At 52.5% G+C, this 26,950-nt stretch overlaps 2 protein-coding genes and 2 long non-coding RNA genes across 6 annotated transcripts in view; 2 read left to right on the top strand and 2 right to left on the bottom strand.

Moving 5' to 3' along the window:
- SLC4A4 (solute carrier family 4 member 4) overlaps positions 1–1,129 on the top strand; it is a 114,383-nt gene extending 113,254 nt beyond the window's left edge. For both annotated transcript variants that reach the window (XM_066549371.1, XM_066549370.1), the window contains exons 25-26: positions 202–281; positions 1,017–1,129. In XM_066549371.1, coding sequence (XP_066405468.1) covers positions 202–245 — 44 coding nt within the window. In that variant the 3' untranslated portion in view covers positions 246–281; positions 1,017–1,129. The remainder of the gene's footprint in view (positions 1–201; positions 282–1,016) is intronic.
- Positions 1,130–5,175: 4,046 nt separating this feature from the next.
- On the top strand, positions 5,176–9,251 carry LOC136556269 (uncharacterized). The gene is made up of 6 exons (XR_010783609.1): positions 5,176–5,287; positions 5,732–5,914; positions 6,537–6,686; positions 6,894–6,970; positions 7,088–7,585; positions 8,779–9,251. It is a non-coding gene; the product is annotated as an uncharacterized lncRNA (long non-coding RNA).
- Positions 6,498–10,783, bottom strand: LOC136556268 (uncharacterized). 2 transcript variants are annotated; one of them, XR_010783608.1, is made up of 7 exons: positions 10,360–10,783; positions 10,132–10,257; positions 9,286–9,516; positions 8,740–8,894; positions 7,508–7,633; positions 6,919–7,135; positions 6,498–6,658 (listed from the first exon to the last, which is right to left on the bottom strand). It is a non-coding gene; the product is annotated as an uncharacterized lncRNA (long non-coding RNA). The 2 variants fall into 2 exon arrangements; XR_010783607.1 differs by having other exon boundaries at positions 6,498–7,135.
- Positions 10,784–17,977: 7,194 nt separating this feature from the next.
- Positions 17,978–26,950, bottom strand: part of LOC136555832 (ras association domain-containing protein 6-like) — a 44,694-nt gene continuing 35,721 nt past the window's right edge. The window contains exons 4-8 of the mRNA XM_066548864.1: positions 19,329–19,355; positions 19,191–19,202; positions 18,924–19,042; positions 18,740–18,837; positions 17,978–18,115 (exon numbers count right to left, since the gene is read on the bottom strand). Of these exons, the coding sequence (XP_066404961.1) occupies positions 18,040–18,115; positions 18,740–18,837; positions 18,924–19,042; positions 19,191–19,202; positions 19,329–19,355 (332 nt within the window). The 3' untranslated portion in view covers positions 17,978–18,039. The remainder of the gene's footprint in view (positions 18,116–18,739; positions 18,838–18,923; positions 19,043–19,190; positions 19,203–19,328; positions 19,356–26,950) is intronic.

Below are 26,950 nucleotides of genomic sequence, written 5' to 3'. Positions count from 1 at the left end.
TCCTGGGAATGGGGCTGCTGGCACCCCAGGGGTGTCACCTCAGAGGAGAGAAGGGAATGCAGAGCTTCCTCACCAAGCTGTAAATCCATCTGGCAGCTAGCAGGAAAAGAGCTTGGCCCATAGATTTGGGGGAGCTGAGGCAGGGCTGGAGGCACTGCACAGTGGGTGTGCAGCAGTGACACCCAGGCTTTCTTCCCCCAGGAGAAAAATCACCAACATTCCTTGAACGCCACACATCGTGCTGATACAATTCCCTTCCTTCAATCACACGCCATGCCAAGGTAAGCACCCCAAAATGCACCTCTGCCCCCCTCAGAACACAGCAAATTTCCTCCAGGGGACTCTTAAAATAAAACACTTGGAGAACATTCCCTGCACTGGGTTGCTGCCTCCCAAGGTGATCATGAACAAGTTGATTCCACAGTTACTCCAGCTCCTGGCAGGGCTGGGGATGGGGAGTGGAGAACCTGTGAGAGACCTGGCAGCTTCCCTGGCCTCCTGGCTGCTGCACTGAGAACAGGTTTGGGAATCAGACCAGGAGAAAGATGAGGAGCTACTGGGGTAGCCCAGAGAGTTGTTGCCAAGGGGAAATAATCCATTTTTCCATATCTGTGGTGGAAAACAGAGTAAAGAATAACCTTAAACTGCAGCAAGTAATAAGTGCTCAGAGTCCAGTCCCTTGGGGCCAGCTTGGGCCTCCCAGCAGCAGAACTGTGATGTGGAGCAAGGCAAGTTTATTCCTCTGAAATGCCAAAGATGTGTCTGTGCTTACAGCTGTTAGACAGGCACTGAAATTCATCCCAGCAGCGATGCCTGGATTATTTCAGTGGCAGCTGAGGGGTGTTGTCACGGCCTGGGGTGGAGCACCAGGATGCCCCATCCCTGGAAGTGTCCAAGCAGTGTTCAGAGCAGCTCATTCAGGTTATCTGTGTGTGGGCCTTACCTGAAATCTGGCTGTGCATTCCCAAAGCCTAGCATTTGTGCTGCTCTGACTTTGTCTGTCTTCTTCTTTGCAGCCCTCCACGAACTCCAGTAAAAGTTGTGCCTCAAATTAGAATAGAACTTGAGCCTGAAGACAATGGTTATTTCTGGAGGAGCAAGGGAACAGAAACTACTTTGTAATTTGTCTGTCTGTCCGATCTTTTACCAATTCATTTTGTCACTAGCCAAATGTTGAGAAGCTCCCTGCTCCCAGCGGCGAAGGTAACGGAGCCCGCCCTGCCCCTCCCTGCCCACGCCCTCGGTGTTTCCCGGACTCCTCCTGCCTGGCTGCGGGGGCAGCAGCGCTCCGGGCCCGCCTGAGCCCCGCGGGAACGCCGGGAGCCGCTGTCTGTCTGTCTGCAGAGCCCAGCTGACCTCCAGGCTCATTCCGTGTCTGCTCCCACTGCTGGAACGTGCTGCTAACCCTCGTGTAGGTAAAAAAGAAGGTACTTCACTCCCAGCACAGACAGACCATTGCCATCGCTGTAGCATGTTTGGAAACGTCCCTTTCCTATGCAATTTTTTTTAAAGAAACACTTTAATGGACTTAATCCGTCAGGTACATGGAAGAGTGTTATTTTCCTAGATTATTTTGTTTAAATTATGGGGGCCTAACCTACGACTTTTTTTTTTTGACAATTTTTTTAACCTTTTTTTAATTACTGTAAAGAAAAATGAATTTTTTTCCTGCAGCAGGAAACATATAGTTATGAGTAGTTCTACCTCTTATTTCTAGATGCCAGGCTTTCTGTAAAAAATGTATTGTACCATATATAATGTGATTTTTACAAGAAACAAACCCACAACATCACACTGCAATCTCCAGGATGTGGCATAGGGCTGGATCAGTTCAATTAACACCTTGTGCTCCGAAGCATCTGTTTTTCTTAGGGTTAAGTTGGTTCTTGGAGTTTTTTGTAATGAGCAATCCCTGCTGTGAAAGAGACTTAAATCTCTTGTGATCTTAGAAGAGCATGAATGGACAGCTGCTGGTTCTATCCCTGTTGTTGATTTCTGACCTGGGATGGCTCTGTGGTTTTCTTGGAACACCAGTGTGTCTGAATGTGCAGTGAGAAGACCCAAGGTGTGCCTCGGGCACAGTGCACGAGGAGGAAAATGAAGATGGCCTGCTGGGATGTTCATCCTGACACTCAGATTCACAAACATCCTCCTGCATCCCAGCCCTGTGTTCCACCATCTGCAGAATTGACCCTGCACCTTGGCTGCTCTGCCCCACACCAGCAATGCAGCAAGACTCAGCAGGCCAGGCATGGGCATCCCAGGATTCTGAGGTGCAACCAAGCAAGTGGACATCACATCAGGGGAGAGGTTTTCCTCTCTGCAGCATGTTCATACTGGTATGTGCATCTAAAGGCATCTTTGGGAAACTGGGCTTCACCAGGACATGGGGAACACACGAAAAGCTTCGTCCAAAAATAAAAAACAGAACAAGAAGAAAAAGTACCCCAGCTCTCGAGGTGAATTCCCTGATGGAGACAATCCCATCACAGAGGATGGGCACATGCTGCCACTTGGTCCTTGTGAAACCAAAGTCTGGGTTGGTGAAGTCAAGAGGAATTTCTGATGGTGCTGAGACCTTAAATGCCAAATTTTAGCATCTGCTCCCACACAGGAGCCACCACCTCTGTATAGCCCCTGCTCGCCCTTGAGGGGTCTCCCCTTCAGTTTCCATTAAATCTGTGTTGGGTATCTCAGGAACCCAGCTGAAACCTGCTCTGAAAATGCTGGGAAAACTTGGGAAAGGCCTGAAGAGGAGCAGCTCTGGGATCCCTCCTGCTGCTGGAGGCCAGGTAACTTGGCAAGTGTGATGCCAGCTTTAGCCAATGCTCTCCATCCTTTGGTGGATACCAGTGCTGGCGCCCTGTGGGGACACAGGCTGGAGCATGGCCTGTGGAGCACACAGGAGCTGCGTGGGGGATTGCTGCACGTCCTGCCCAGACCGAGCATGTGCAGCAATCCCACAGGAGAGGTGCCATCAGGTGGGTCGCAGGGGCTGTCCTGCTCGGTTCCATGGGCACAGCTTCCAGCTGCTGCTGCCTGGTGATCTGTCTCCCCAAAAATGAGGTCTTCTCTTCTGAACCGTGTTAAATACACTTGAAGTGTCCTGACTGCTGTTCTAGATCTTTCTCTGTGTTGCGTTTTTTTGTGTTGCGCTGAGGGCAGCGCTGCCGACAGGACAAAGGCTCTGCATGAGAAGCGCCCCCCTCTGGCGGCAGGGAGGAACTGCAGCGTGGCAGCAAAGGTTCTCTGCAGGCCTTGGAGAGTAACCAGAACGTCCTTTCGATCCAAATTAGGTGTTTTGTCGGAAGACTCTGGGTGGGCGCTTCAGGGAATAAGTGTGGAGCCTGACCCAAAGCCCTCCAAGATCAGAGGCAGCCGTCAAAAATTACTTTCCCCCAGCAAATGCCAGGTCCCAGCCCACGGGGAGCCGGCCTGCGCTGCTCCCTCCCGGGGCTGCTGCACCTTTGTATCTCTGTTGGAATCGAGTCGCACTTTGAGATACTTTTATTCTTGTTCTTAATTCTCCTAAGTCCGTGCTTTCTTTGGAGGAGGGAACAAGGACTTAGGATGAAATGAAGTGGATCAGATGGTGGAACTAAAAGGAAAAAAAGCAGAAAACATTTCAAACATATTAAAGTGATTTTTTTTTCCAGTAATATAAAAAATGAAATTCCTTATAACATTATAGTATTTTACAGTTTTATGAAGCTTTCTATTGTGACTTTTATGGAATCAAAAGATGAAGATGATGAGATATTTTAGCATTTATATTTTTCAAAATTAAATAAATGTATACTGAAAATAAAGTAACTTTATGCATTTATGGGAGAGCTCATGTCTGTTTTCCCTCATCATGTGCCAAGTCTTGTCTGATGGAACCAAGATCCCAGAATCAGTTTGGTGATAAAAGGGGCTCCCTGACACCCTAGTGTTGGACCCACTGAAGCATATTTTGGGATACCTGGGGGAGTGGTTGGACGTAGAGAGTGGCCAGAAGGTCTGGGTCCGCTGGGCCCCCACTGGCCACTGCCCTCCGGGCCCCTGGATCCCTGCTTGCTCCCGGGGCTCCCCCAGCTCTGAGCTCAGCCGGGGCCGGTGCACAGAGCAGCACTTGGAGGTGAAGGCACCTCGGGGGAGGGCTGGGCTGCGGCTCCTTTGGGATTCCCTGGGATTGCACTCCGGAGGGAACTGAGGACTATCTCCTCAATCACCAAAACAAGGGGAGAAGGAAGGGTCAGGAACTGACCGGGATCAATCTCAGGGGTCTTTTCCAATCCAAATGGTTTTATTTTGGGATTGTAACCTGCACAAAGGCAGTACCACTCACCTGGTGGCATGGAGAGCCACCTCCTTGCCACTCAGCTCTTTGTTGGTCAGCTCTGGTGCCTCTGGAAGCTTTGGAGCAAGTACTGGGCAGAGTGGGCAGCTCCCTGGGTACCGAGTACGTAAATGAGCCCAGCGGTCGGACAGGTCTCACCTACTTCAAGAAGCAGGCAACGGGCATGGGAAAAATGCAGCAGCTGGACACCGAGGAGAGGAAGGTCCCGGTCACGGCGATCCAGCCCCGCTGGTTCCAGAGGGGCGCGGCGGGCGAGAGCCCCACGGGGCTGCGGCCCGGGGCAAGGGAGGGAGAGTCGGCCGCTCGGGGGGGGCGGAGCGGGAAGCCCCGGGGCTGGCCCTATAGGGGGCTTACCGAGGGGACCACACCGTGCACAGGATGCTGCGGCGGGGCCGCGACGGCGGCCAGGAGTGAGGGGGCCGAGCACTGCTGTAGTCTGCCGGGGGGTCCCGGGCGGTGCCGCCTCTCCCCCGGTGGGCGGATCAAAGCGGCACCGGGCCCGGGATCGGTTGGTTTCGGGCCCGGGATGGCCGCGGGCACGGGGCGCTGCCGGGTGCGGGATCACGGCCGTTCCCCGGTGCCGAGCCGCCGTGTGAGGCTGGGACCCCGCAGGGCGCCCTCTGGCGGACACGGAGCGCGGTGCGAGCGCAGCGCCCCCGCGTGGCCGCGGGAAAGCGGTGCGGGGGGCGGGGCAGGAATACGTGTGAGGGGCGGTACCTGAAAGAACAGGGGGCGGTACCAGGGGCGGTGCCTGGCGGCGCATGGGGCGGTACCAGGGGCGGGGGCAGCTCAGGTGTGCAGGGCGGGCGTGGCTCAGGTGCGCGGGGCCCCAGGGCGGCTGCACGGGGCGGGGCCGAGGTGATTTAGACCCCGGAAATTCCCTCGGCCGCCATTTGCTCACTCAGAGCACGGTGGGGACGGGAGCTCCCTGTGCGGGCTCCGCAGGTAAGGCGCGGAGACTTCGGCCTCCCCTTCTGTCCCTCTCTCTACCCCTCCTTCCTTCTCCGCGCATTCCCTTTCTTTCTCCCCCTTCCCTCTCCCCCTGAAACGCTCCTTTCCTCTCCTCCCAAACCCGACCCCCCTACTCGTTCCCGTTCTGTCCCTTTCCCGCTACTCCCTTCTATTCCTCCTCTCTCCACCGTCGCTCTTCTCCCCCCTCGGCTTTTCCCTTCCTCTCCCGCTTCCCTCCTCACTCCGACCCCTCTCCCTCCCCGTCCTCACCACCCCCAATCTCTCCTGTGTCCCCATCCTCCCCTCTCCTTTCCTCGCAGCCGCGGGGCTCGGGGTGCCGGGCAATAATAAAGCCCTGAGGGCCGGAGCCCGGCGACCCCGCCCTCGCTGGGGTCCCCACACGGGGCCGGACCCACTCTGCGGGTGCCCCCATTGCAGTGCAACACACCGCCCCACACCGCCGGGGCTGTACGGAGATCGGGGTCGGGGACTGCTGCTGGTGCTGCGTGGGGCCCAAGGCACTCCGATCGGACCGGGATCTGGGCCTAGGGATTCTAGTCCTGTTCCTGCCGGTATTTCCTGCGGGAGTCGGGTCGAGCTGCTTCTTCCTCGGCAGGCAGGGTACGGGTGCTGGGGCCAGACGATCGAGGTGGCATTGGGGCTGGGATCGGGACCGGCATCGCCACGGGCGGGAAAAGCTGCTCCGGGACAGGCGCTGCCGCTCCGGCTGCAGCCAGTGCAGGGCTGGGTCCCGCTGAGGCTCTAGGCATGTTCCGGCTGCGACGGTAGGGAACCGGTGCTGTGCCACTTCCATGCCCGCCAGGAGGATGACGCTTCTCGGGAGCAGCCTCTGGATCGTGGCAGGAAGCAGGAAGGACACGGAGACCGCCCGTACCGGCCCCGGGACCCCATCGGCATCGCCGCTCGCTCAGCGCCACTGCCCGCCCCGCGGGGCGCCCCCTGGCGGACACGGCGCCGCCCCGCAGCCCCCCCGGCCCGGTAACCCCACGAGCACCGCGCTCCCCTACGAGCCACAGCGCCCGCAGCCCCTGCTCCGTGTCCGCACCCCCGGGGGCTGCAGCGCCCCGACCGGGAGCAGCCGCTCTGGGACGGCCGCTGGGGCCGAGGTGTTGCTGCCCCTGCTCTGATTGTGCCTGGTGTGGGACTGGAGCCCCGGGGAAACACAAGGGAAAAACCCCCAGTGTTAAAAAACCAGTGGAAACTGTTAGTTCTTTATTTCCAGAGCTGTGAGGAACATCAATGCTGAGGAGTGACCGGACCAGCTGCACAATGAACACAGAATTTTGGTCTTCTCAGCACCCTGCTACAAACACCTGAGCCAATCCCAGGGTTGTTCCAAAGGTCCTGTGAGGGATGGGAATGACTGCTGCCAGTAAGAGAACTCCTCTACAAATGCAGCTCCTTCCCTCCTGCTAATGCTGCTTTACACACCAGCCCCTGCAATGGCTGTAGGGCAGAACTGGCTGGCACCCAACATGTCAGCACCAAACTCTTCCCCATAACCCTGGTTTTTCTGCCCTTTCCAGGATTTACCCAGCAGCTGTAAATGTGCTCACACAATGTCCCTTTGTTTCCCCAGGAACAAGACAAGTCCTGAGGGTTACCTTGCTCCGTGGCCAAAGTTCTTCTGGAGAGTGGTGGGGGTGTTTCCTGCAGGTGAGTGTTGCCAGGTCAAAACGATGATGGCTGCTGAGGCCAGGGCTGTTTTTCTGGCCCAGAGGCCTTGGTGTCTCTCCTGCTCGCTGCCAGCGATGCTCCTTGGTGTTCCCTCAGTGTGTCCCAGCTGGCTGGGAGTGCAGGGCAGGAGGAGGCCAGAAGCTCCTGAAAGGCAAGCAGCACCTCGTGTCTTTGGGATCTGCAGGGGAGGAGCTGTGCCTGCACCGTGGCTCCTCGGCCAGGGGCTGCTCTGACCAGGCACATGGAAATGCTTCAGCCTGGACAGAGACCACCAACAGCCCAGAAGGACCCCAAGGAGCAGCTGGCATTACTGGGAATGGAGGCAAGGGCCCTTTGCAGAGGGGCTCACACAGCAATTCCTGGTTCAGAGCTGCCACACAGCTGCCAGCTATGTCCCAGCCACCCCAAATCCCTTCCCTCCTCCCCAGCCTGAGGCCATCATCCATCAGCAGCATTAAAGCCAAGGCAATCTTCCCCCACAGATATTAAATCCCAGGCAGTAGCCCTCAGAGATACCTGAAAATCAGTGGGATGGAGTTTGGAGTTTTCCAGGGATCCAGCTGGAAGTGCAGATGTCATGGAAAGCTTTCACAGGTAGGTCCCACTGGAGGTGTGCTGAAGACAGAGATGCACATCCCTTTCCTGAGAGAAAAGAATTTGTAGAGGCCACTGCTGAGGCTCTGAAAGGAGCTGAGCTTCTGCAGGGAGAGATGTCCCCACCTGGGCACAGGGGCTGCCTCAGCACAGGCTGGGAGCACATCTGGCCACTGCCTTCTCCTGCTTTAAAACACCAACTGCATCTTCTCCATCCTGGAGCTCAGGGGAGTGAAATCAGCTCCATTCCAGGCAGCTCTGTCCAGTGAGCCCAGGGACACCATTGGGGTGAGGGTTCTAAATAGCCAGTTCTATGGAATAGAACCCTGTCCTTGTCCCTGTGCTGCTGAGCCTCCTTGGAAGCTCTGCTGGCTCCTGACACAGCTGCTGTCCAAGGCAGCAGCTCTGCATGGGAATACCCACACTCCATGGGGCACTGTGAGGTTACTGCAGTGGCAACGGAGCAGGGAAGTTGGGGCTATGGGTATAATTCATCAGATCTAGCACAGCTGACAGGGAACCCCAAATCTGGGCACCACACAGAGAACAATCTTTGTCCTGCCCTGTCAGCTCAAACCCCTGGGCTGGGATGTTTTGGGAATTAAATGTATGGAATTATACAAACCACAGCAAGTGGCATCAGCCAGAGGGACAATCCAGGTCCCAGACAATTCCTCCACAATCCACTATGGGGGAAAACATCCCTGTGCCTGCCAGGAGCTCTGACTCTGCTTTTCCTACCAGCTCCTGAGCAGTGTCAGGGCCACCATGAGGGCTTTAAAATCCAAATAAACCCCATATCCCACACAGTGAATAATCCAAATAAAGAAATGCATTCTTGTCATCAAAGCTCAAAACTGTGTTAGGAGTTCTGACAACAAGTTAATGGGATTCCCAGGATTCTCATTAATGCTCTTGGTTTCATTTTTATGTATTTTTAATCCCTCAGTGGGCAGCCTGTACGACTTATCCTGGGATTTAGAGGCTGAGCAGGGCTGGCTTTGGATTGACCTTCACCTCTGGCCCCAGCCTGTGCAAACACACCTTGTGCCAGGCTGGGTGAACTCATCACCTCAGCTTTTCCCTCCTAAATATCCCCTACTTATCTCTCTGGAGATTAACTCACATTTTGCCCCAAACCATCCACTCCTCACCTCCATGTGGCCTCCAAGTGTCCATTCTGTTCCTCACAGGTGCCCTGGTGACACCATGTTGGTCCCTTTGTCTTTCTCCAGCCCGAGGCTGCTCCTCTGCTCGCTCTCTCCAGTCTCATCCCACAGGGATCCTCTTCTCCCTTCCCTGCTGGCTGCTGCCAAGGAAGGAGGACACAGTGAGTCTCCAGTGCTGACCCCTTAGCCCTGGAGAGTCCTGGCTGTGGGCCCCAGGGGCCTCGGATTTCCCAGGGAAATTGTCTGCTGGTCTCCCTTCAATTACCTCAGCAATTCCCTCCAAAATGCCACCTCACTCCCCCTGACATCCCCTCACATTTCCCTACACAAACAGTTCTTGCATCCCCTCTAGATTACACCAGGTTTTCAGCTACATGAATGGCATCATCTATGCCCACTGCTTGTTATTCACCCAACCAAAATCAAGAGCAAATGTTGGTTAGGCTTTAATAACAACTTGAAATAACTTTAGAGCAAAATAAAACACATTTTTCTTCTGTGGTTTTTTTCTCCTTCAGCTGCTGGACTTACCTCTGAGGATGTGTGCTGAGCTCTGGGTGGAGGGGACTGTCAGGCTGAATGGCTGTGAGTTTGTGTTCTTCTCACTGGGGCATCAGCAATTCCCCCAGTCCCTTTGCCCAGGCTGTTCCATGTGGCTGTGGTCAGGCTGTGGCAGCACAGGCAGACGCAGCTCTCAGCACTCCCTGCTCCAAACACAACTCTGGCCTCCATTGCAATCTGTCTCTGCTGGGAGGTTTTCTCCTAGAGAAATCCAAGAATTGCTCATGGCAATTTGGAGAATGAATTTCCACAAAGGGAAGTAAGGAATAAAATCCTGCTCTAGGAGCCCTTGGGATCTGCAGGGCTGGTTAGGGAAGGGGACATTCACTCCCTGCAGTGCACACACACCCACCTGCAGCACCCAGCCCAGCCTGCCAGCTGGGCTCTGCCAGCCCCTCTCTGAGCACCCTCCCTGTGCTGCTCCCTCTCAGGGCCTTTGGCAATCTAACTCTGAGCCTGAGCAGCCCAAAGCTCTGTCTGGCAGCCCAGGGACAAAGGGACACTCCCAGGGTTGAGGCACATTCCCAGCAAACGCTCCCAACAGAGCACAGAGGCACCCCTGGAGCTCCTGTGTGGGGCTGGCAGGAGGGCACAGCCCCCAGCTGGGGTGGCAGTGGCAGTGACAGCAGCAAAGTGCCACGGTCTGATGGCACAACACAGACACCAAGGCCAGCAATGCCCGTGGGAGGTGCACAATTAATTCTGCTCCCTGTGCTGCCCCATCCCAGCAGGAAAGCTCCAGGGGGGATGGAAACTCCTCCCCCTTCCCCCCAGCCCCAGATAAGCACTCCTCAGTTTCAAGCACCCAGTTCTCACCTCCAGCCTGCTCCCGGGGCTGCTGCCACATTCCTGACAAGGTGCCAAAGGCCACTTGGGACAGGGCTCCCTCTGTGTCTCAGGGCTTGGGGATGGCAGGGACCAGGCTGCTCCAGCAAGGACAGCCTGAAACCAGAGCAGATGTCTCAGGGTTAGCAACGGGCTGGGGACAGGAGTTCTGAAACCCAGAGTTCTGAAAACAGCCCCCAAAATGTTCTATGATCATACCTTTAAAATGGCTCCAAAGGGCAGCAGCTCCGGTGCCAGATCAGTACCTGCACAATTCCCTGTGCCAGCCCTGGCTCAGGGCTGGCACAAAACAAAACAAATCAACAATCACCCAGGCCTTGTTTGCAGAATTCCTGATCCAAACCCTCACCTTTCCTGCCCAGCACTGAGGGAAATCTGACACAGCATTAATAAGTGACCTTTGCTGAGAGCAGCCATCATCCCAGTCCTCCAGCCTTGGCAAGATTTTGCAGTGAATGGACCTAAGTTCTAATCCTAAACCTAAATTTCTGTCAGTTTTTGTTAGAAAGGCACTGAACAGTAAATCATGCAACAGAATTGAAAAATTGCACAAGGAATAACAAGGCCCAGAGCAAACCCAACCACCCCCATCACTGCTGCACCCCAATTTTGGGAGAAATGCTGATATCATTTCTAAATACTCCCCTTCCCTCCCACTCAGTCCTTCACTGCACATCCCTGGAGAGGACTGACTCCATCTTTTGTTGCCAACAGCACCTCTCCAGCCCAAGCCCACTTCTCACAGACACAAACTAAGCAAGCCTAAGGCATTGTTCCCAGCAGCAGATGCAATTCCTGAACTCCCTTTCCCCTGGATTCTAAGCACTTGCAGGAAACTCACCTCAGCCCAGAGACTGTTCTGCTTTCCCAGAGGGAAATACAGCCTGATGGGATGGGCCACAGCTCTGGCACCACATTGCCCTTGTTCCTGCTGACCTGGAAAGCCACAGGTAAACCCAGTCCCTCAGAGCCCATCCCTGGGCACCAGGAGAGCTGGAGCTGTTCCCAGATCCCAGGGCCCTGCAGGGCTGTGCTGACACGAGCACAGGCTGACCCCTGTGCCCAGCACCATCCCTCATTCTCCTCCCATTGCTCCCAAATCCTCCCAGCCCGGCCCCTGCATCTGTGCCAGGGCCAGTGCCTGCCCCCGGCCCGAGCAGAGGCTGTCACCCAGCCCTGCACCGGCTGCCAGCCCTGGCAGAGCTGGGAATGCACTGAGAGCTCCCGAACCCCCAGAGCAGTCCTTGGGTGCACAGACAATGCCCAACCTGCCCCTCAGGGCCCAGCCAACACCACAACTCCAGCATCCCCAGGGAACTCTGGCATTTGTCTCTTCACCTCTGCCCTTCTCCAGCAGACACAGCTGGGGCTGGGCTGTCAGCAATGGCATTCCCATGGCAGTTAATCCCAGCAGAGAGGAAAAGAGGAGCCCTGTGTCCCTCTGACTCACCCCACAGCATGGGCAGGACCAGAGCCCTCCAGTGCAGACCCCTGGTGCTGAGGCCTCTTGCCTTTGGCTGCTTAAACACCAAAGCTTTTGGCAAAGATGGGAGGAGTTTGATGATTTTTCCTGCCCTGAAAGAGAGGAGAAAAAGAAAATTAAGTCCACTGTGGAAGTCAAAGGATCCCAGCTCTCATACTTCTGCTCTGATTGCTCACTATGGGGTTTTATCCATGAGAGGTGACACCAATTCAAACATAAACGTGTCCTTTTCCAGCACTTTTATTCTTGACTATTTCAGACAATAAAAGGATGCTCATTTTTCTTATTGCATTCTCTGCCCAATTTTAACAGAACCATTTTTATCCCAGACCCCACGTGTCAGCCATTCCATCCTTTACCATTGGACTTTGCACAAAGGAAGGGACACCCAGGATGCTGCATCACAAGAAATCCCAAAGAGAATCCCCTCCAAAACCTCACAGAGAAAGGGTTTTTGCTTTTGGGACACAAGAAAGGCCTTTGACCATTTGCATCCACGTGGAAAGCCCACACTGAGCACTTGGTTTTAAAGATGTTGCACTTGAAGTTACAGACATGGAATTGCCTTGGGATTTGGCATTTCCTGCACCCACACAAACACATTCAAGGAATTAAGTGCAGAGTCCTGAAGTTTGGTTATTCCAATGCTGTTTTGGTAGTGCCACTTGATACACCAAAATCCACAGCAACACTTCAAAAAATGAAAAGCAACTTTCACTCGCACATCCCCCTTCCTTTCGATTTTGCAGTTTTGGGGTCCTCTTAAGAACAGGTTAAAGAGAAGAAGAAGAAAAGCCCAGGACCTACTACCAGCTAGTGCACCAGCCACCTGTTTTCCATAGATTCTCCTTACAGCTGATGGCTTTTCTAAGAAAGCTTCAGCTCAACCTTATCACAATCACCTGGCAGCACCCACTATTAGCCCCAAAGGCCAGTGCACATCTGTGTGCTACCTCAGGAAGCTCAGTCGCTCTCTGTGGGACAAAACCTGGTTTGGGCCCAAGAGCTGACTCTGCTCCCTGCGAGCTGAACTATCCAGCTGTAGGATGCAGCTGGATGCTGAAGGGCAGAGTGTGTAACCCTCTGTGAAAGCCAGGCTCCAAAGGCAGCCCTTGATGCCCCAGCAGTGCTGCTGGAAGCGCTGGCAGCACTTGGTACAGATGGGATGGAGCCTCCCCACAGCTCTGTCCCCTGGCACCGAGGGTGGCACAGCAGAGAGGCCGATGGAAGTAAAACAAACGCTGGATTTCAATGGACGCTGATGGGACTGAAAGCCCCAGGCCAGAGCTGCTCCCTGCCCAGCACAGGAGCTCCCAGTGCTGCTGCAGGGCACAGGCTCTGAGGGAACCCTGCAGCTGGGACAGGAACGCAGCAACAACAATTCCCAGGCACAAAGAGATCCCCAGCTGCTCCAACAACTGAACCTCTGTGGCTCAGCCTCACGGGGTGTCCCTGCTCCAGGCAGGATGAGCCACACAGCCCCTGAGGCTGGGCTCACACCCTGCCCTACCAGCAGAAAACAAGGGGTTAATGAAGCTTTGGGGACACCTTCTGTCCCCAGAGTGCTCTGACACAACATCCAGCAGTGTGGATCTTTAATAAAGACAGCTTGTACCTATCCTTGCAACAGACTCACCGATGTTATTTCCTCAAAGTCTCTGTTTTAAAATATTTTGCTATTGCAAGGGTTTAAACAAGACTGACCATGAGCCCTGCACCCTTGCCATGCTCCAAGCCCTAAGGAAGCGCTGGATATCCTCACACTCATCCAAGCTGAGGGAGCTGCTGCAGCATTTAAAACATTTCAAAACCACCCCTGCCCTGAGGGTGTCCAGACCTGGGAGGTGCCTGGGTGCCAGCCCAGCATCAGAGATGGGACATCGGGAGACCGAGCAGACAACACCCACTGCAGCCTCTGCACTCTCAGCACTCCAGCTGCACCATCCTCATTGCTCAGGGACTCTCAGCTCTGTTTCCAGGGCTCCCATCAGGAAACTGAGGGCCCTTTCCAGATGCAAATCCCCAAAGAGCCACTGCTCTCCTCTACACCCACCCTTCTGCTCCAACTTTTACCCCTTTGATAGCCACCACCCCACCCAGGACACAGAAGGAGGCTCTCAGGTGCCAACTGAGACCCAAATCGTTCCAGGTGGCTCAGGAAATAAACACAAATAAACTCGTCCCTTCTAGGCTAACAAAATGTCTTGGTGCCCAGTTCCTGTTTCCTAAGGCAAAACACACGGATCAGGGGAAAATGGCAAGTCCAAAACCCAACAAAACCTGGTTTTGCATCGGTTTCCATCAGGACTGTTCAGGTTTCCCACTGCCCCTCAGCTGCAGCCACAGGAGCAGCTTCTCTCTGGGACCCAGGGGGGTGGGCACAGGGACACCCATCCCACTGCTTCCCGGAAAACAGAGCTCAGCCCACCCCAGAAATATAAATAACAAATGCAGTTATTGCCTTTGGCACTTATCTATTAGCTCTGGCACGGTATTATTGACCACAAAAATCCTGAGAGAGTACAATCTGTAACTACTGCTCTTGATAAAGTATAATCTGTCAGTTCATGTATGCCCTGCATAGCTTTTATAAATAGCAGTGTAATAGATACTATTTTAGACTGCAGCATAATAGAGACTGTGAAATGTTAAAATGCTTTTACATGTAAGGAACTCAGAAAAGGTGTCAGATAATCAGGTGATTTCCCACATTTGGGGACAATCTTATCTGAAACACAAGATAACAGAAACAGAAACCAGAGCACCGAAAAAAAAGGAAAACTTTATTGACCCTCGTCATCAAATAAGGAGGGAATGAAAATAAAACAGGATGGCACCACAGGAAGAAATAAAATATATTGGTTTAATCCACAAGATGGCATGAAGGTTAAAACCAAGCAAAAGAACATCTAAACTCAAAGGACTGTTTGAATATGTATAAACTATAATGAATATGCTCACACCACTGCAATGTAACACAATATAGAGAACACGGTTTAAGGTAACCGAGTGCTCCTGGCAAACAGCCAAGCACCCCAGCGCTGCCTTTTATCCCTTAACAAACGTGTAAAAATTCTAAAGAGTGAACTTTGTTTCTCACACAATAAAGCGCTGTCCCCGCAGCTGGGACGAGCCCCAGCTTTATTCCACGGAACACGATCCCAGAGAGCCGCAAGGCCCGGGACAGACCCGTCCCACCCACAGCGGGTCCCACGCAGCAGCGCCCGAAGCAGCCCCGGCCCCCTGTGGGTGCCCCGGCCCCGGTGCCCCCGGCCCAGCTCCCTCCCCTCCGGCCGCTCACCTGAGGGCACCGCCCGCTGCCTCCCGGCACTGCTGCCGAGCCAAGGGCATTGTCCCCGCTCCTGGCCCAAAGGCCGCGTTCTGCGCTGCAGGGCGCGCTCCGGGGGACGCGGGGCCGGGCAGGGACAGGGTGACCCGGGCTGAGGCGGCTGTCCCAGCGCTCTGTCCCCTCACGGGGCTCAGGCCGGGGAGCGGGGCCCCGCCACCGACCGCCACTGCACCGCGGAGCAGAGTCAGGTACGGCCGAAGAGCCGAGTGTGGCCGAGTGGAGCCGCCGACAGCCGAGTGTGGCCGAGAACAGCCGAGCGTACCCGAAGGGCCGACTCTGGCCGGGATTTGCCGAATCGATCCGAGTTTAGCTGAGGTGAACTGAACGGAACGGGACGAAACCGCGTTCAGCCGAACCGAACTAGATAAGCCCAACCGAACTGGATAAGCCGAACCAACGCGAGATCAGCCGAACCAACCTGAACATTACGGGGTCGGTCGAACCGAACCGAGCTGAGCTCCGAATGCAGCGAGCGGCCGAGCTCAGCCGAACCGAGCCGAGTTCAGCCGAACCCGGCCTGCTGCTCTCGTGCCCATTAATTAGCGCCAGTGCAGTCACAGCTTAATGAGCACTGAACGTGTCACAGACACACCAGCCACCCTCCTGACACTGATGCTCCCAGGGATTTTCCTTTTTCCAGGGTCCAGAACTCATCCAAAGGAGCTGCACAGTTCCTGGGAAAGTCCTCGCTGGACAAGTGACACAAAGGGCACAGGGAGCATTTAAAGCAAACCAAGTGACAAAAAGCCACCTTTAGGTCAGAGAGAGGCTGAATCCCCATAAGGAAATCCACTGAAACAATAAGCTAAGTGTGGAGAGCTTTGTGGACAGTTGGCTAGCTGAGAAAGGTCACGTAGACATGATACCGCTGGTTAAGATAGAAGAAAGCAAGTCTAGGAGTCAGCAGTCAGTGTCCAATCACTGATGTGACTTTGCTGCAACATCAGGATGGGGGAGAGGATCTTTTGCCAGAAATATGGAGATAGTTTCAGCAAAATAACCACAAGAATGTAGAAGTAGTAACAAAATAACCATAAGAATATAGAAGCAGGTGTGGTTGACCGATAAGTAATTAACCAATATTGAGCTCAGCTTTGCAATATGTATAAGCTTCATTAACACCAATATAAATATGTGTGAACTATCTCAATAAACTGGGAGACTTGTTGATCACGCATATTATGTGCTGCATTTCTTCCGCCGATCCGACAGCTAAGTGATGGAAATTCAGGGTTTGGCTGTAGCCACCACCTTCTGGTAGGAAATGTTATCATATTATCCCAAATAGTCACAGAACAAAACAAATAAAGGCATTTTAAATCCTAAGCTTATGAAGTAGAAGTGCAGATGAGATCAAATGCACAAATTCAGGTAAGATATGGACTGTAATCACTGTTTCTGTGGTTAATGGCTTCGTGTTTGAACCTGAGTGACCCCCCTCTCCTCTGTCACCTGTGTGTCCTTGCTGTGTTTCCTTGAGTGTCCCAGAATACCTTGGAAGAGATTCTTCCTCTGCTCCTGCCTCTATTTGTCAGAAATGGTTCATTTAGACAGCACAGCACTCACAAAGAACCAGCCCCACAGGAGTCACAGCACCATTGCACTCACCCTGAAATCCTGGCCAACAGCACCAGCTCTGTGCCCTATCTCCAAACTTATGTCTGCCCAAAGTTTTCAGTCCCAATTCAGCAAGACAAGAGAATTGAAAAGGATTCAAGTCTTGAACATCAGATGGTGACAAAAATGGCCTATTTAATTCCTACCTCTTAACCATGAATTATTGTTATTTCTGCCCTCTGTGCTCCCTTGTCCTTCCCCATTCTCCTGGGCAGGATTATAAACTATAGTTTGAAATAATACACTTGCTGCAGCCTGAGGAGCTTCAATATCAGCACCTTGACCTTTACTTTCTGAATTCCCATCCCAGTAACAGGATTTCGGGCAGTGTAAAGTTTTACAATTTGATTTACTCCATACAATTTCTAGGCCACATGTTCTGCACATCCCTTTCCTCCCTCACAAGCATTTGTTACCTGCATGAGACAAAGCAGCTGAGGTAAGGCACAGACACCAGGTGGAAACAACCAGCTAGTGCAGGAGGACAAGGAGCTGTGCACAGATCTATTTTATTTACATCTCTGTAACTGGAGCTCTAAGATGGAACACAGCTCATCCAGGAAGGACCTGACAGGGGCTGCAGTGCCCTGCGTGGGGCTGGGCTGGAGCCAAACTGCATCCCTGGGGAGGCCGTGGGCCCAGCCCTCCCTGGCTGTGACACGCAGCCTCTCACTGAGCACCTCCATTCCTCGTCAAACAGAACACTCAGGAAGGAATGCAATCAACAATTCCAACTACAGAAACCACTGAGGTGCCTTTCAGGACCCCACAGTGTTCAGTCAGTTCTTACTTTGCAGTGCACGAGGTATTTCAGCAATAAATTCCCTGTCATTGCTAAGAGCTGAGCAGCTCCTAAGTGGGAGGGTTTCCAGTTATGTTTTTCTAACAGCAGCTCAAAGCTTAAGCAGTTTCAGCATCCACCAGCCTGAAGCCCGTGGATTTCAGGCATCTTGCATGGATGTTTTATAACTTCAATGGAAATCCTACCTGCAGTCTTAAATACATAAATATCTTCTGCCACTTGGCTCTACTGAAAAGCTTTCTGCTAATATAACACAACATTTCTTTAACAGAAGGATAACCATATTCCTAGTTTGCACATTTTCTATCAGCACATTGGTTATTGCAGCATTTTTCCACGCCAGCCTCTTGGTGCCAGGTGACACATCAGCAGGATTTAAAGCCTTGGGCTTTTCAGGGGAGTTTTTGCCCAAGTTCCAAGTCAGATCCAGCATCTGCAGTTTGGGCAACGTGCATCTCCGTGGGTGCTTGCAGCCCGCACACCAGCGCTTCAGGGGTTAATGGTGAGGAGAGACTTCTCCCACGGGGCACTCTCACTGCTCAGCTCCACCCCAGAAGGCAGCAGGACTGTCCTTCAGCAGCCCAGGCGTTCCCAGGGGCATTCCCAGTGCTCTCCAGGGCCGCCCCATCACACCGTGGTCTCTGTTTTCTGAATGCTTCGACTGCGCAGGTGCTGCAGGATCAGCCTCTTCTCTCGTGTGTACCTGAGAGGGAGAAGGCATTGAAATAACCTCTGCAAACCTTCAGCCCAAATTCCAACCTGCTGCTCACATGTGGGTCCATTCCCAACCTTTGTGGCCATGTCCCACTTTCCCAATGCAGGCAAGTCTAGTATTTTCTAAATGTTTCTTGACACTTGGATTCAACGTGGTTATCAGCCCATCATGCAGTAACAGATCTGTGGCTGCTGCAGCCTCTCAGTGCTCCTGAACTCAGGAGAGGCTCACAAATATGCAGCTCCTCTGCCTTGTACCTACCTATGGGACAATCCCCCTTTTTGCTGGGGGGATTTCCATCACTCACCTCAAGTTTTAAGGGAACATCAGGCACTGATGTGGCTGAAATGCTACAGAACCAAAATGGTATCACGTGTGGTACTGCATTTACCCTTTCCAAGGGAACAGCAGCAAGTACCAACCGAGCCAGTCAAAGGCCCAGAAAGCAGACAGCAAACAAAATAAAGAGAAGTTACCCGGAGGGTCCAAATTTTCTGAAGACCCCACTCTGTGTGTAGTCACCTGCACTCTGCTACATCCATATGTTCTCCTCATGAGCCAATTCTACAGATTGCCCTGGACTCTGTGACACCTCATTTTGTGTCTGTTTACCTTGCAGTTGTCTGTCGAATCTCCCGCTCCTCCTCTTCATTTATTCTGTGCAGAATGGATTCCAAGAAGGAAAGATGGAATGAAATGTACTGAGCCACCTACCAAGGAGAAGACAAGAAAGGCACTACTGACTGTGGTCACTGAGGAAAACCCCACGAGCTCTGAGAAGTGAGGATATACATACATCACTGCTGATCTCTTCCATGTCCCCATCCATGAGAAAAAACTTGGCAACCTTCTCAGAGGGCCCCTGCAGCAGCCTGTGCAATAAGGGAACATCCCTACTCCTCAGCTGCTTCTTTTCTGGAATGTATAAGCAGTGTCACAAAACACAGAACATCCCACAGGGGCTCCATCTACCACCTGCAGTCACGAGCCTTTTTCCCTGACAAGGATCCCATACTGACTCAAGTGCAAGGACCAGATACCTAACAGGTCCCTAATGTTGTGCCATTTGAAATACCTTCTCCCCCAGTTCCCTCCTATTCTCTCAGGTGTTCCCTTTAATAAAGATCAAATCTCCCTTTTCCTGGAAAAGCAAACTGCTATGGAAGTAACCTGTTTCCACTGACCAGTGAGTACTTTGAACTCAGCATATGCAATGCAAAGCTGTTAGCTGAAATACACACAATTATTCAGGATTTCCTCTCCAGAGGAGATATCCCTGAAGGGTCCCTGAGAAGGCAAAATGCTACAGCACACACACAATGCACAAAGAAGGACAGAGGCCTGGCACAAGTCCTGTTACTCCAAGGGACACATTCCACACACACACAGAATGAGCACACAGAGCATTGGGCCGGTCGCGGTTTGCACCTAAGAGCGGCTTCTGCCGAAAGAAGCCGTGGACCTGCACTTAGCTTCGGAGAGCTGCGTATCTGCGTCTTCTGCGTGTCTTGCCGCTCTACACTAAGCAAAAAGCTTTTCCACCATATCTTGCAAAGAGAAACTCTGCCAGGAAAGAAAACATCCAAAATCTTGTTCTAAAGCTTGCACGGAGGTCTGCAAAGAGTTTGGCAAGAATGAAAGGTAGTTGTCCAAAACTCATTCTTTTCCAATAGAATAACCATGGAAAAGGCAGGAGAGTGGTAAAGTACTGTTTTCTCTAAGTCTGAAGGCTGCCCACACTGTGCCTGCATGGTGCGGCTTGCATCTTCGCCTTTGGGAAGCTGCCGCTCGCCGATTCTCCCGGAGGCGAAGAAGCGGCTTCTTCGCACACAGAGCATTGGGCCGGTCGCGGTTTGCACCTAAGAGGGGATTCTGCCGAAATAAGCCGTGGACCTGCACTTAGCTTCGGAGAGCTGCGTATCTGCGTCTTCTGCGTGTCTTGCCGCTCTACACTCAGCAAAAAGCTTTTCCACCATATCTTGCAAGGAGAAACTCTGCCAGGAAAGAAAACATCCAAAATCTTGTTCTAAAGCTTGCACGGAGGTCTGCAAAGAGTTTGGCAAGAATGAAAGGTAGTTGTCCAAAACTCGTTCTTTTCCAAAAGAATAACCATGGAAAAGGCAGGAGAGTGGTAAAGTACTGTTTTCTCTAAGTCTGAATGCTGCCCACACTGTGCCTGTGTGCTGCAGCTTGCATCTTCGCCTTTGGGAAGCTGCCGCTCGCAGATTCTCCCGGAGGCGAAGAAGCGGCTTCTTCGCACACAGAGCATTGTGGCGAGCGCAGGGAGCTCCTGAGAGCGGTTTGTGCCGAAAGAAGCCCGGGACTGGCACTTAGCTTCGGAGAGCTGCGTATCTGCGTCTTCTGCGTGTCTTGCCACTCTACACTCAGCAAAAAGCTTTTCCACCATATCTTGCAAAGAGAAACTCTGCCAGGAAAGAAAACATCCAAAATCTTGTTCTAAAGCTTGCACGGAGGTCTGCAAAGAGTTTTGCAAGAATGAAAGGTAGTTGTCCAAAACTCGTTCTTTTCCAATAGAATAACCATGGAAAAGGCAGGAGAGTGGTAAAGTACTGTTTTCTCTAAGTCTGAAGGCTGCCCACACTGTGCCTGCGTGGTAAGGCTTGCATCTTCGCCTTTGGGAAGCTGCCGCTCGCCGATTCTCCCGGAGGCGAAGAAGCGGCTTCTTCGCACACAGAGCATTGTGGCGAGCGCAGGGAGCTCCTGAGAGCGGTTTGTGCCGAAAGAAGCCCGGGACCGGCACTTAGCTTCGGAGAGCTGCGTATCTGCGTCTTCTGCGTGTCTTGCCACTCTACACTCAGCAAAAAGCTTTTCCACCATATCTTGCAAAGAGAAACTCTGCCAGGAAAGAAAACATCCAAAATCTTGTTCTAAAGCTTGCACGGAGGTCTGCAAAGAGTTTGGCAAGAATGAAAGGTAGTTGTCCAAAACTCGTTCTTTTCCAATAGAATAACCATGGAAAAGGCAGGAGAGTGGTAAAGTACTGTTTTCTCTAAGTCTGAAGGCTGCCCACACTGTGCCTGCGTGGTAAGGCTTGCATCTTCGCCTTTGGGAAGCTGCCGCTCGCCGATTCTCCCGGAGGCGAAGAAGCGGCTTCTTCGCACACAGAGCATTGTGGCGAGTGCAGGGAGCTCCTGAGAGCGGTTTGTGCCGAAAGAAGCCCGGGACCGGCACTTAGCTTCGGAGAGCTGCGTATCTGCGTCTTCTGCGTGTCTTGCTGCTCTACACTCAGCAAAAAGCTTTTCCACCATATCTTGCAAGGAGAAACTCTGCCAGGAAAGAAAACATCCAAAATCTTGTTCTAAAGCTTGCACGGAGGTCTGCAAAGAGTTTGGCAAGAATGAAAGGTAGTTGTCCAAAACTCATTCTTTTCCAATAGAATAACCATGGAAAAGGCAGGAGAGTGGTAAAGTACTGTTTTCTCTAAGTCTGAAGGCTGCCCACACTGTGCCTGTGTGCTGCAGCTTGCATCTTCGCCTTTGGGAAGCTGCCGCTCGCCGATTCTCCCGGAGGCGAAGAAGCGGCTTCTTCGCACACAGCATTGTGGCGAGCGCAGGGAGCTCCTGAGAGCGGATTGTGCCGAAAGAAGCCCGGGACCGGCACTTAGCTTCGGAGAGCTGCGTATCTGCGTCTTCTGCGTGTCTTGCCGCTCTACACTCAGCAAAAAGCTTTTCCACCATATCTTGCAAGGAGAAACTCTGCCAGGAAAGAAAACATCCAAAATCTTGTTCTAAAGCTTGCACGGGGGTCTGCAAAGAGTTTGGCAAGAATGAAAGGTAGTTGTCCAAAACTCATTCTTTTCCAATAGAATAACAATGGAAAAGGCAGGAGAGTGGTAAAATACTGTTTTCTCTAAGTCTGAATGCTGCCCACACCGTGCCTGCATGGTGCGGCTTGCATCTTCGCCTTTGGGAAGCTGCCGCTCGCCGATTCTCCCGGAGGCGAAGAAGCGGCTTCTTCGCACACAGAGCATTGGGTCGGTCGCGGTGAGCGCCTAAGAGCGGATTCTGCCGAAAGAAGCCAGGGGCCGGCACTTAGCTTCGGAGAGCTGCGTATCTGCGTCTTCTGAGTGTCTTGCCGCTCAACACTCAGCAAAAAGCTTTCCCACCATATCTTGCAAAGAGAAACTCTGCCAGGAAAGAAAACATCCAAAATCTTGTTCTAAAGCTTGCACGGAGGTCTGCAAAGAGTTTGGCAAGAATGAAAGGTAGTTGTCCAAAACTCGTTCTTTTCCAATAGAATAACCATGGAAAAGGCAGGAGAGTGGTAAAGTACTGTTTTCTCTAAGTCTGAAGGCTGCCCACACTGTGCCTGCATGGTGCGGCTTGCATCTTCGCCTTTGGGAAGCTGCCGCTCGCCGATTCTCCCGGAGGCGAAGAAGCGGCTTCTTCGCACACAGAGCATTGTGGCGAGCGCAGGGAGCTCCTGAGAGCGGTTTGTGCCAAAAGAAGCCCGGGACCGGCACTTAGCTTCGGAGAGCTGCGTATCTGCGTCTTCTGCGTGTCTTGCCGCTCTACACTCAGCAAAAAGCTTTTCCACCATATCTTGCAAAGAGAAACTCTGCCAGGAAAGAAAACATCCACAATCTTGTCCTAAAGCTTGCACGGAGGTCTGCAAAGAGTTTGGCAAGAATGAAAGGTAGTTGTCCAAAACTCGTTCTTTTCCAATCTAATAACCATGGAAAAGGCAGGAGAGTGGTAAAGTACTGTTTTCTCTAAGTCTGAATGCTGCCCACACTGTGCCTGCATGGTGCGGCTTGCATCTTCGCCTTTGGGAAGCTGCCGCTCGCCGATTCTCCCGGAGGCGAAGAAGCGGCTTCTTCGCACACAGAGCATTGTGGCGAGCGCAGGGAGCTCCTGAGAGCAGTTTGTGCCGAAAGAAGCCCGGGACCGGCACTTAGCTTCGGAGAGCTGCGTATCTGCGTCTTCTGCGTGTCTTGCCGCTCTACACTCAGCAAAAAGCTTTTCCACCATATCTTGCAAAGAGAAACTCTGCCAGGAAAGAAAACATCCAAAATCTTGTTCTAAAGCTTGCACGGAGGTCTGCAAAGAGTTTTGCAAGAATGAAAGGTAGTTGTCCAAAACTCGTTCTTTTCCAATAGAATAACCATGGAAAAGGCAGGAGAGTGGTAAAGTACTGTTTTCTCTAAGTCTGAATGCTGCCCACACTGTGCCTGCATGGTGCGGCTTGCATCTTTGCCTTTGGGAAGCTGCCGCTCGCCGATTCTCCCGGAGGCGAAGAAGCGGCTTCTTCGCACACAGAGCATTGTGGCGAGCGCAGGGAGCTCCTGAGAGCGGTTTGTGCCGAAATAAGCCGTGGACCTGCACTTAGCTTCGGAGAGCTGCGTATCTGCGTCTTCTGCGTGTCTTGCCGCTCTACACTAAGCAAAAAGCTTTTCCACCATATCTTGCAAAGAGAAACTCTGCCAGGAAAGAAAACATCCAAAATCTTGTTCTAAAGCTTGCACGGAGGTCTGCAAAGAGTTTGGCAAGAATGAAAGGTAGTTGTCCAAAACTCATTCTTTTCCAATAGAATAACCATGGAAAAGGCAGGAGAGTGGTAAAGTACTGTTTTCTCTAAGTCTGAAGGCTGCCCACACTGTGCCTGCATGGTGCGGCTTGCATCTTCGCCTTTGGGAAGCTGCCGCTCGCCGATTCTCCCGGAGGCGAAGAAGCGGCTTCTTCGCACACAGAGCATTGGGCCGGTCGCGGTTTGCACCTAAGAGGGGATTCTGCCGAAATAAGCCGTGGACCTGCACTTAGCTTCGGAGAGCTGCGTATCTGCGTCTTCTGCGTGTCTTGCCGCTCTACACTCAGCAAAAAGCTTTTCCACCATATCTTGCAAGGAGAAACTCTGCCAGGAAAGAAAACATCCAAAATCTTGTTCTAAAGCTTGCACGGAGGTCTGCAAAGAGTTTGGCAAGAATGAAAGGTAGTTGTCCAAAACTCGTTCTTTTCCAAAAGAATAACCATGGAAAAGGCAGGAGAGTGGTAAAGTACTGTTTTCTCTAAGTCTGAATGCTGCCCACACTGTGCCTGTGTGCTGCAGCTTGCATCTTCGCCTTTGGGAAGCTGCCGCTCGCAGATTCTCCCGGAGGCGAAGAAGCGGCTTCTTCGCACACAGAGCATTGTGGCGAGCGCAGGGAGCTCCTGAGAGCGGTTTGTGCCGAAAGAAGCCCGGGACTGGCACTTAGCTTCGGAGAGCTGCGTATCTGCGTCTTCTGCGTGTCTTGCCACTCTACACTCAGCAAAAAGCTTTTCCACCATATCTTGCAAAGAGAAACTCTGCCAGGAAAGAAAACATCCAAAATCTTGTTCTAAAGCTTGCACGGAGGTCTGCAAAGAGTTTTGCAAGAATGAAAGGTAGTTGTCCAAAACTCGTTCTTTTCCAATAGAATAACCATGGAAAAGGCAGGAGAGTGGTAAAGTACTGTTTTCTCTAAGTCTGAAGGCTGCCCACACTGTGCCTGCGTGGTAAGGCTTGCATCTTCGCCTTTGGGAAGCTGCCGCTCGCCGATTCTCCCGGAGGCGAAGAAGCGGCTTCTTCGCACACAGAGCATTGTGGCGAGCGCAGGGAGCTCCTGAGAGCGGTTTGTGCCAAAAGAAGCCCGGGACCGGCACTTAGCTTCGGAGAGCTGCGTATCTGCGTCTTCTGCGTGTCTTGCTGCTCTACACTCAGCAAAAAGCTTTTCCACCATATCTTGCAAGGAGAAACTCTGCCAGGAAAGAAAACATCCAAAATCTTGTTCTAAAGCTTGCACGGAGGTCTGCAAAGAGTTTGGCAAGAATGAAAGGTAGTTGTCCAAAACTCGTTCTTTTCCAATAGAATAACCATGGAAAAGGCAGGAGAGTGGTAAAGTACTGTTTTCTCTAAGTCTGAAGGCTGCCCACACTGTGCCTGCGTGGTAAGGCTTGCATCTTCGCCTTTGGGAAGCTGCCGCTCGCCGATTCTCCCGGAGGCGAAGAAGCGGCTTCTTCGCACACAGAGCATTGTGGCGAGTGCAGGGAGCTCCTGAGAGCGGTTTGTGCCGAAAGAAGCCCGGGACCGGCACTTAGCTTCGGAGAGCTGCGTATCTGCGTCTTCTGCGTGTCTTGCTGCTCTACACTCAGCAAAAAGCTTTTCCACCATATCTTGCAAGGAGAAACTCTGCCAGGAAAGAAAACATCCAAAATCTTGTTCTAAAGCTTGCACGGAGGTCTGCAAAGAGTTTGGCAAGAATGAAAGGTAGTTGTCCAAAACTCGTTCTTTTCCAATCTAATAACCATGGAAAAGGCAGGAGAGTGGTAAAGTACTGTTTTCTCTAAGTCTGAATGCTGCCCACACTGTGCCTGCCTGGTGCGGCTTGCATCTTCGCCTTTGGGAAGCTGCCGCTCGCCGATTCTCCCGGAGGCGAAGAAGCGGCTTCTTCGCACACAGAGCATTGTGGCGAGCGCAGGGAGCTCCTGAGAGCAGTTTGTGCCGAAAGAAGCCCGGGACCGGCACTTAGCTTCGGAGAGCTGCGTATCTGCGTCTTCTGCGTGTCTTGCCGCTCTACACTCAGCAAAAAGCTTTTCCACCATATCTTGCAAAGAGAAACTCTGCCAGGAAAGAAAACATCCAAAATCTTGTTCTAAAGCTTGCACGGAGGTCTGCAAAGAGTTTTGCAAGAATGAAAGGTAGTTGTCCAAAACTCGTTCTTTTCCAATAGAATAACCATGGAAAAGGCAGGAGAGTGGTAAAGTACTGTTTTCTCTAAGTCTGAATGCTGCCCACACTGTGCCTGCATGGTGCGGCTTGCATCTTTGCCTTTGGGAAGCTGCCGCTCGCCGATTCTCCCGGAGGCGAAGAAGCGGCTTCTTCGCACACAGAGCATTGTGGCGAGCGCAGGGAGCTCCTGAGAGCGGTTTGTGCCGAAATAAGCCGTGGACCTGCACTTAGCTTCGGAGAGCTGCGTATCTGCGTCTTCTGCGTGTCTTGCCGCTCTACACTCAGCAAAAAGCTTTTCCACCATATCTTGCAAAGAGAAACTCTGCCAGGAAAGAAAACATCCAAAATCTTGTTCTAAAGCTTGCACGGAGGTCTGCAAAGAGTTTGGCAAGAATGAAAGGTAGTTGTCCAAAACTCGTTCTTTTCCAATAGAATAACCATGGAAAAGGCAGGAGAGTGGTAAAGTACTGTTTTCTCTAAGTCTGAAGGCTGCCCACACTGTGCCTGCATGGTGCGGCTTGCATCTTCGCCTTTGGGAAGCTGCCGCTCGCCGATTCTCCCGGAGGCAAAGAAGCGGCTTCTTCGCACACAGAGCATTGGGCTGGTCGCGGTGAGCACCTAAGAGCGGCTTCTGCCGAAAGAATCCCGGGGCCGGCACTTAGCTTCGGAGAGCTGCGTATCTGCGTCTTCTGCGTGTCTTGCCGCTCTACACTCAGCAAAAAGCTTTTCCACCATATCTTGCAAAGAGAAACTCTGCCAGGAAAGAAAACATCCAAAATCTTGTTCTAAAGCTTGCACGGAGGTCTGCAAAGAGTTTTGCAAGAATGAAAGGTAGTTGTCCAAAACTCGTTCTTTTCCAATAGAATAACCATGGAAAAGGCAGGAGAGTGGTAAAGTACTGTTTTCTCTAAGTCTGAATGCTGCCCACACTGTGCCTGTGTGGTGCAGCTTGCATCTTCGCCTTTGGGAAGCTGCCGCTCGCCGATTCTCCCGGAGGCGAAGAAGCGGCTTCTTCGCACACAGAGCATTGTGGCGAGCGCAGGGAGCTCCTGAGAGCGGTTAGTGCCGAAAGAAGCCCGGGACCGGCACTTAGCTTCGGAGAGCTGCGTATCTGCGTCT

The sequence above is a fragment of the Molothrus aeneus genome, chromosome 4 (assembly GCF_037042795.1).
Source record: "Molothrus aeneus isolate 106 chromosome 4, BPBGC_Maene_1.0, whole genome shotgun sequence".
In the NCBI taxonomy this organism is placed as follows: domain Eukaryota; kingdom Metazoa; phylum Chordata; class Aves; order Passeriformes; family Icteridae; genus Molothrus; species Molothrus aeneus.
The sequence above is the reverse complement of the archived record's forward strand: the minus strand, read 5'-3'. Positions and strand labels throughout refer to the sequence as shown.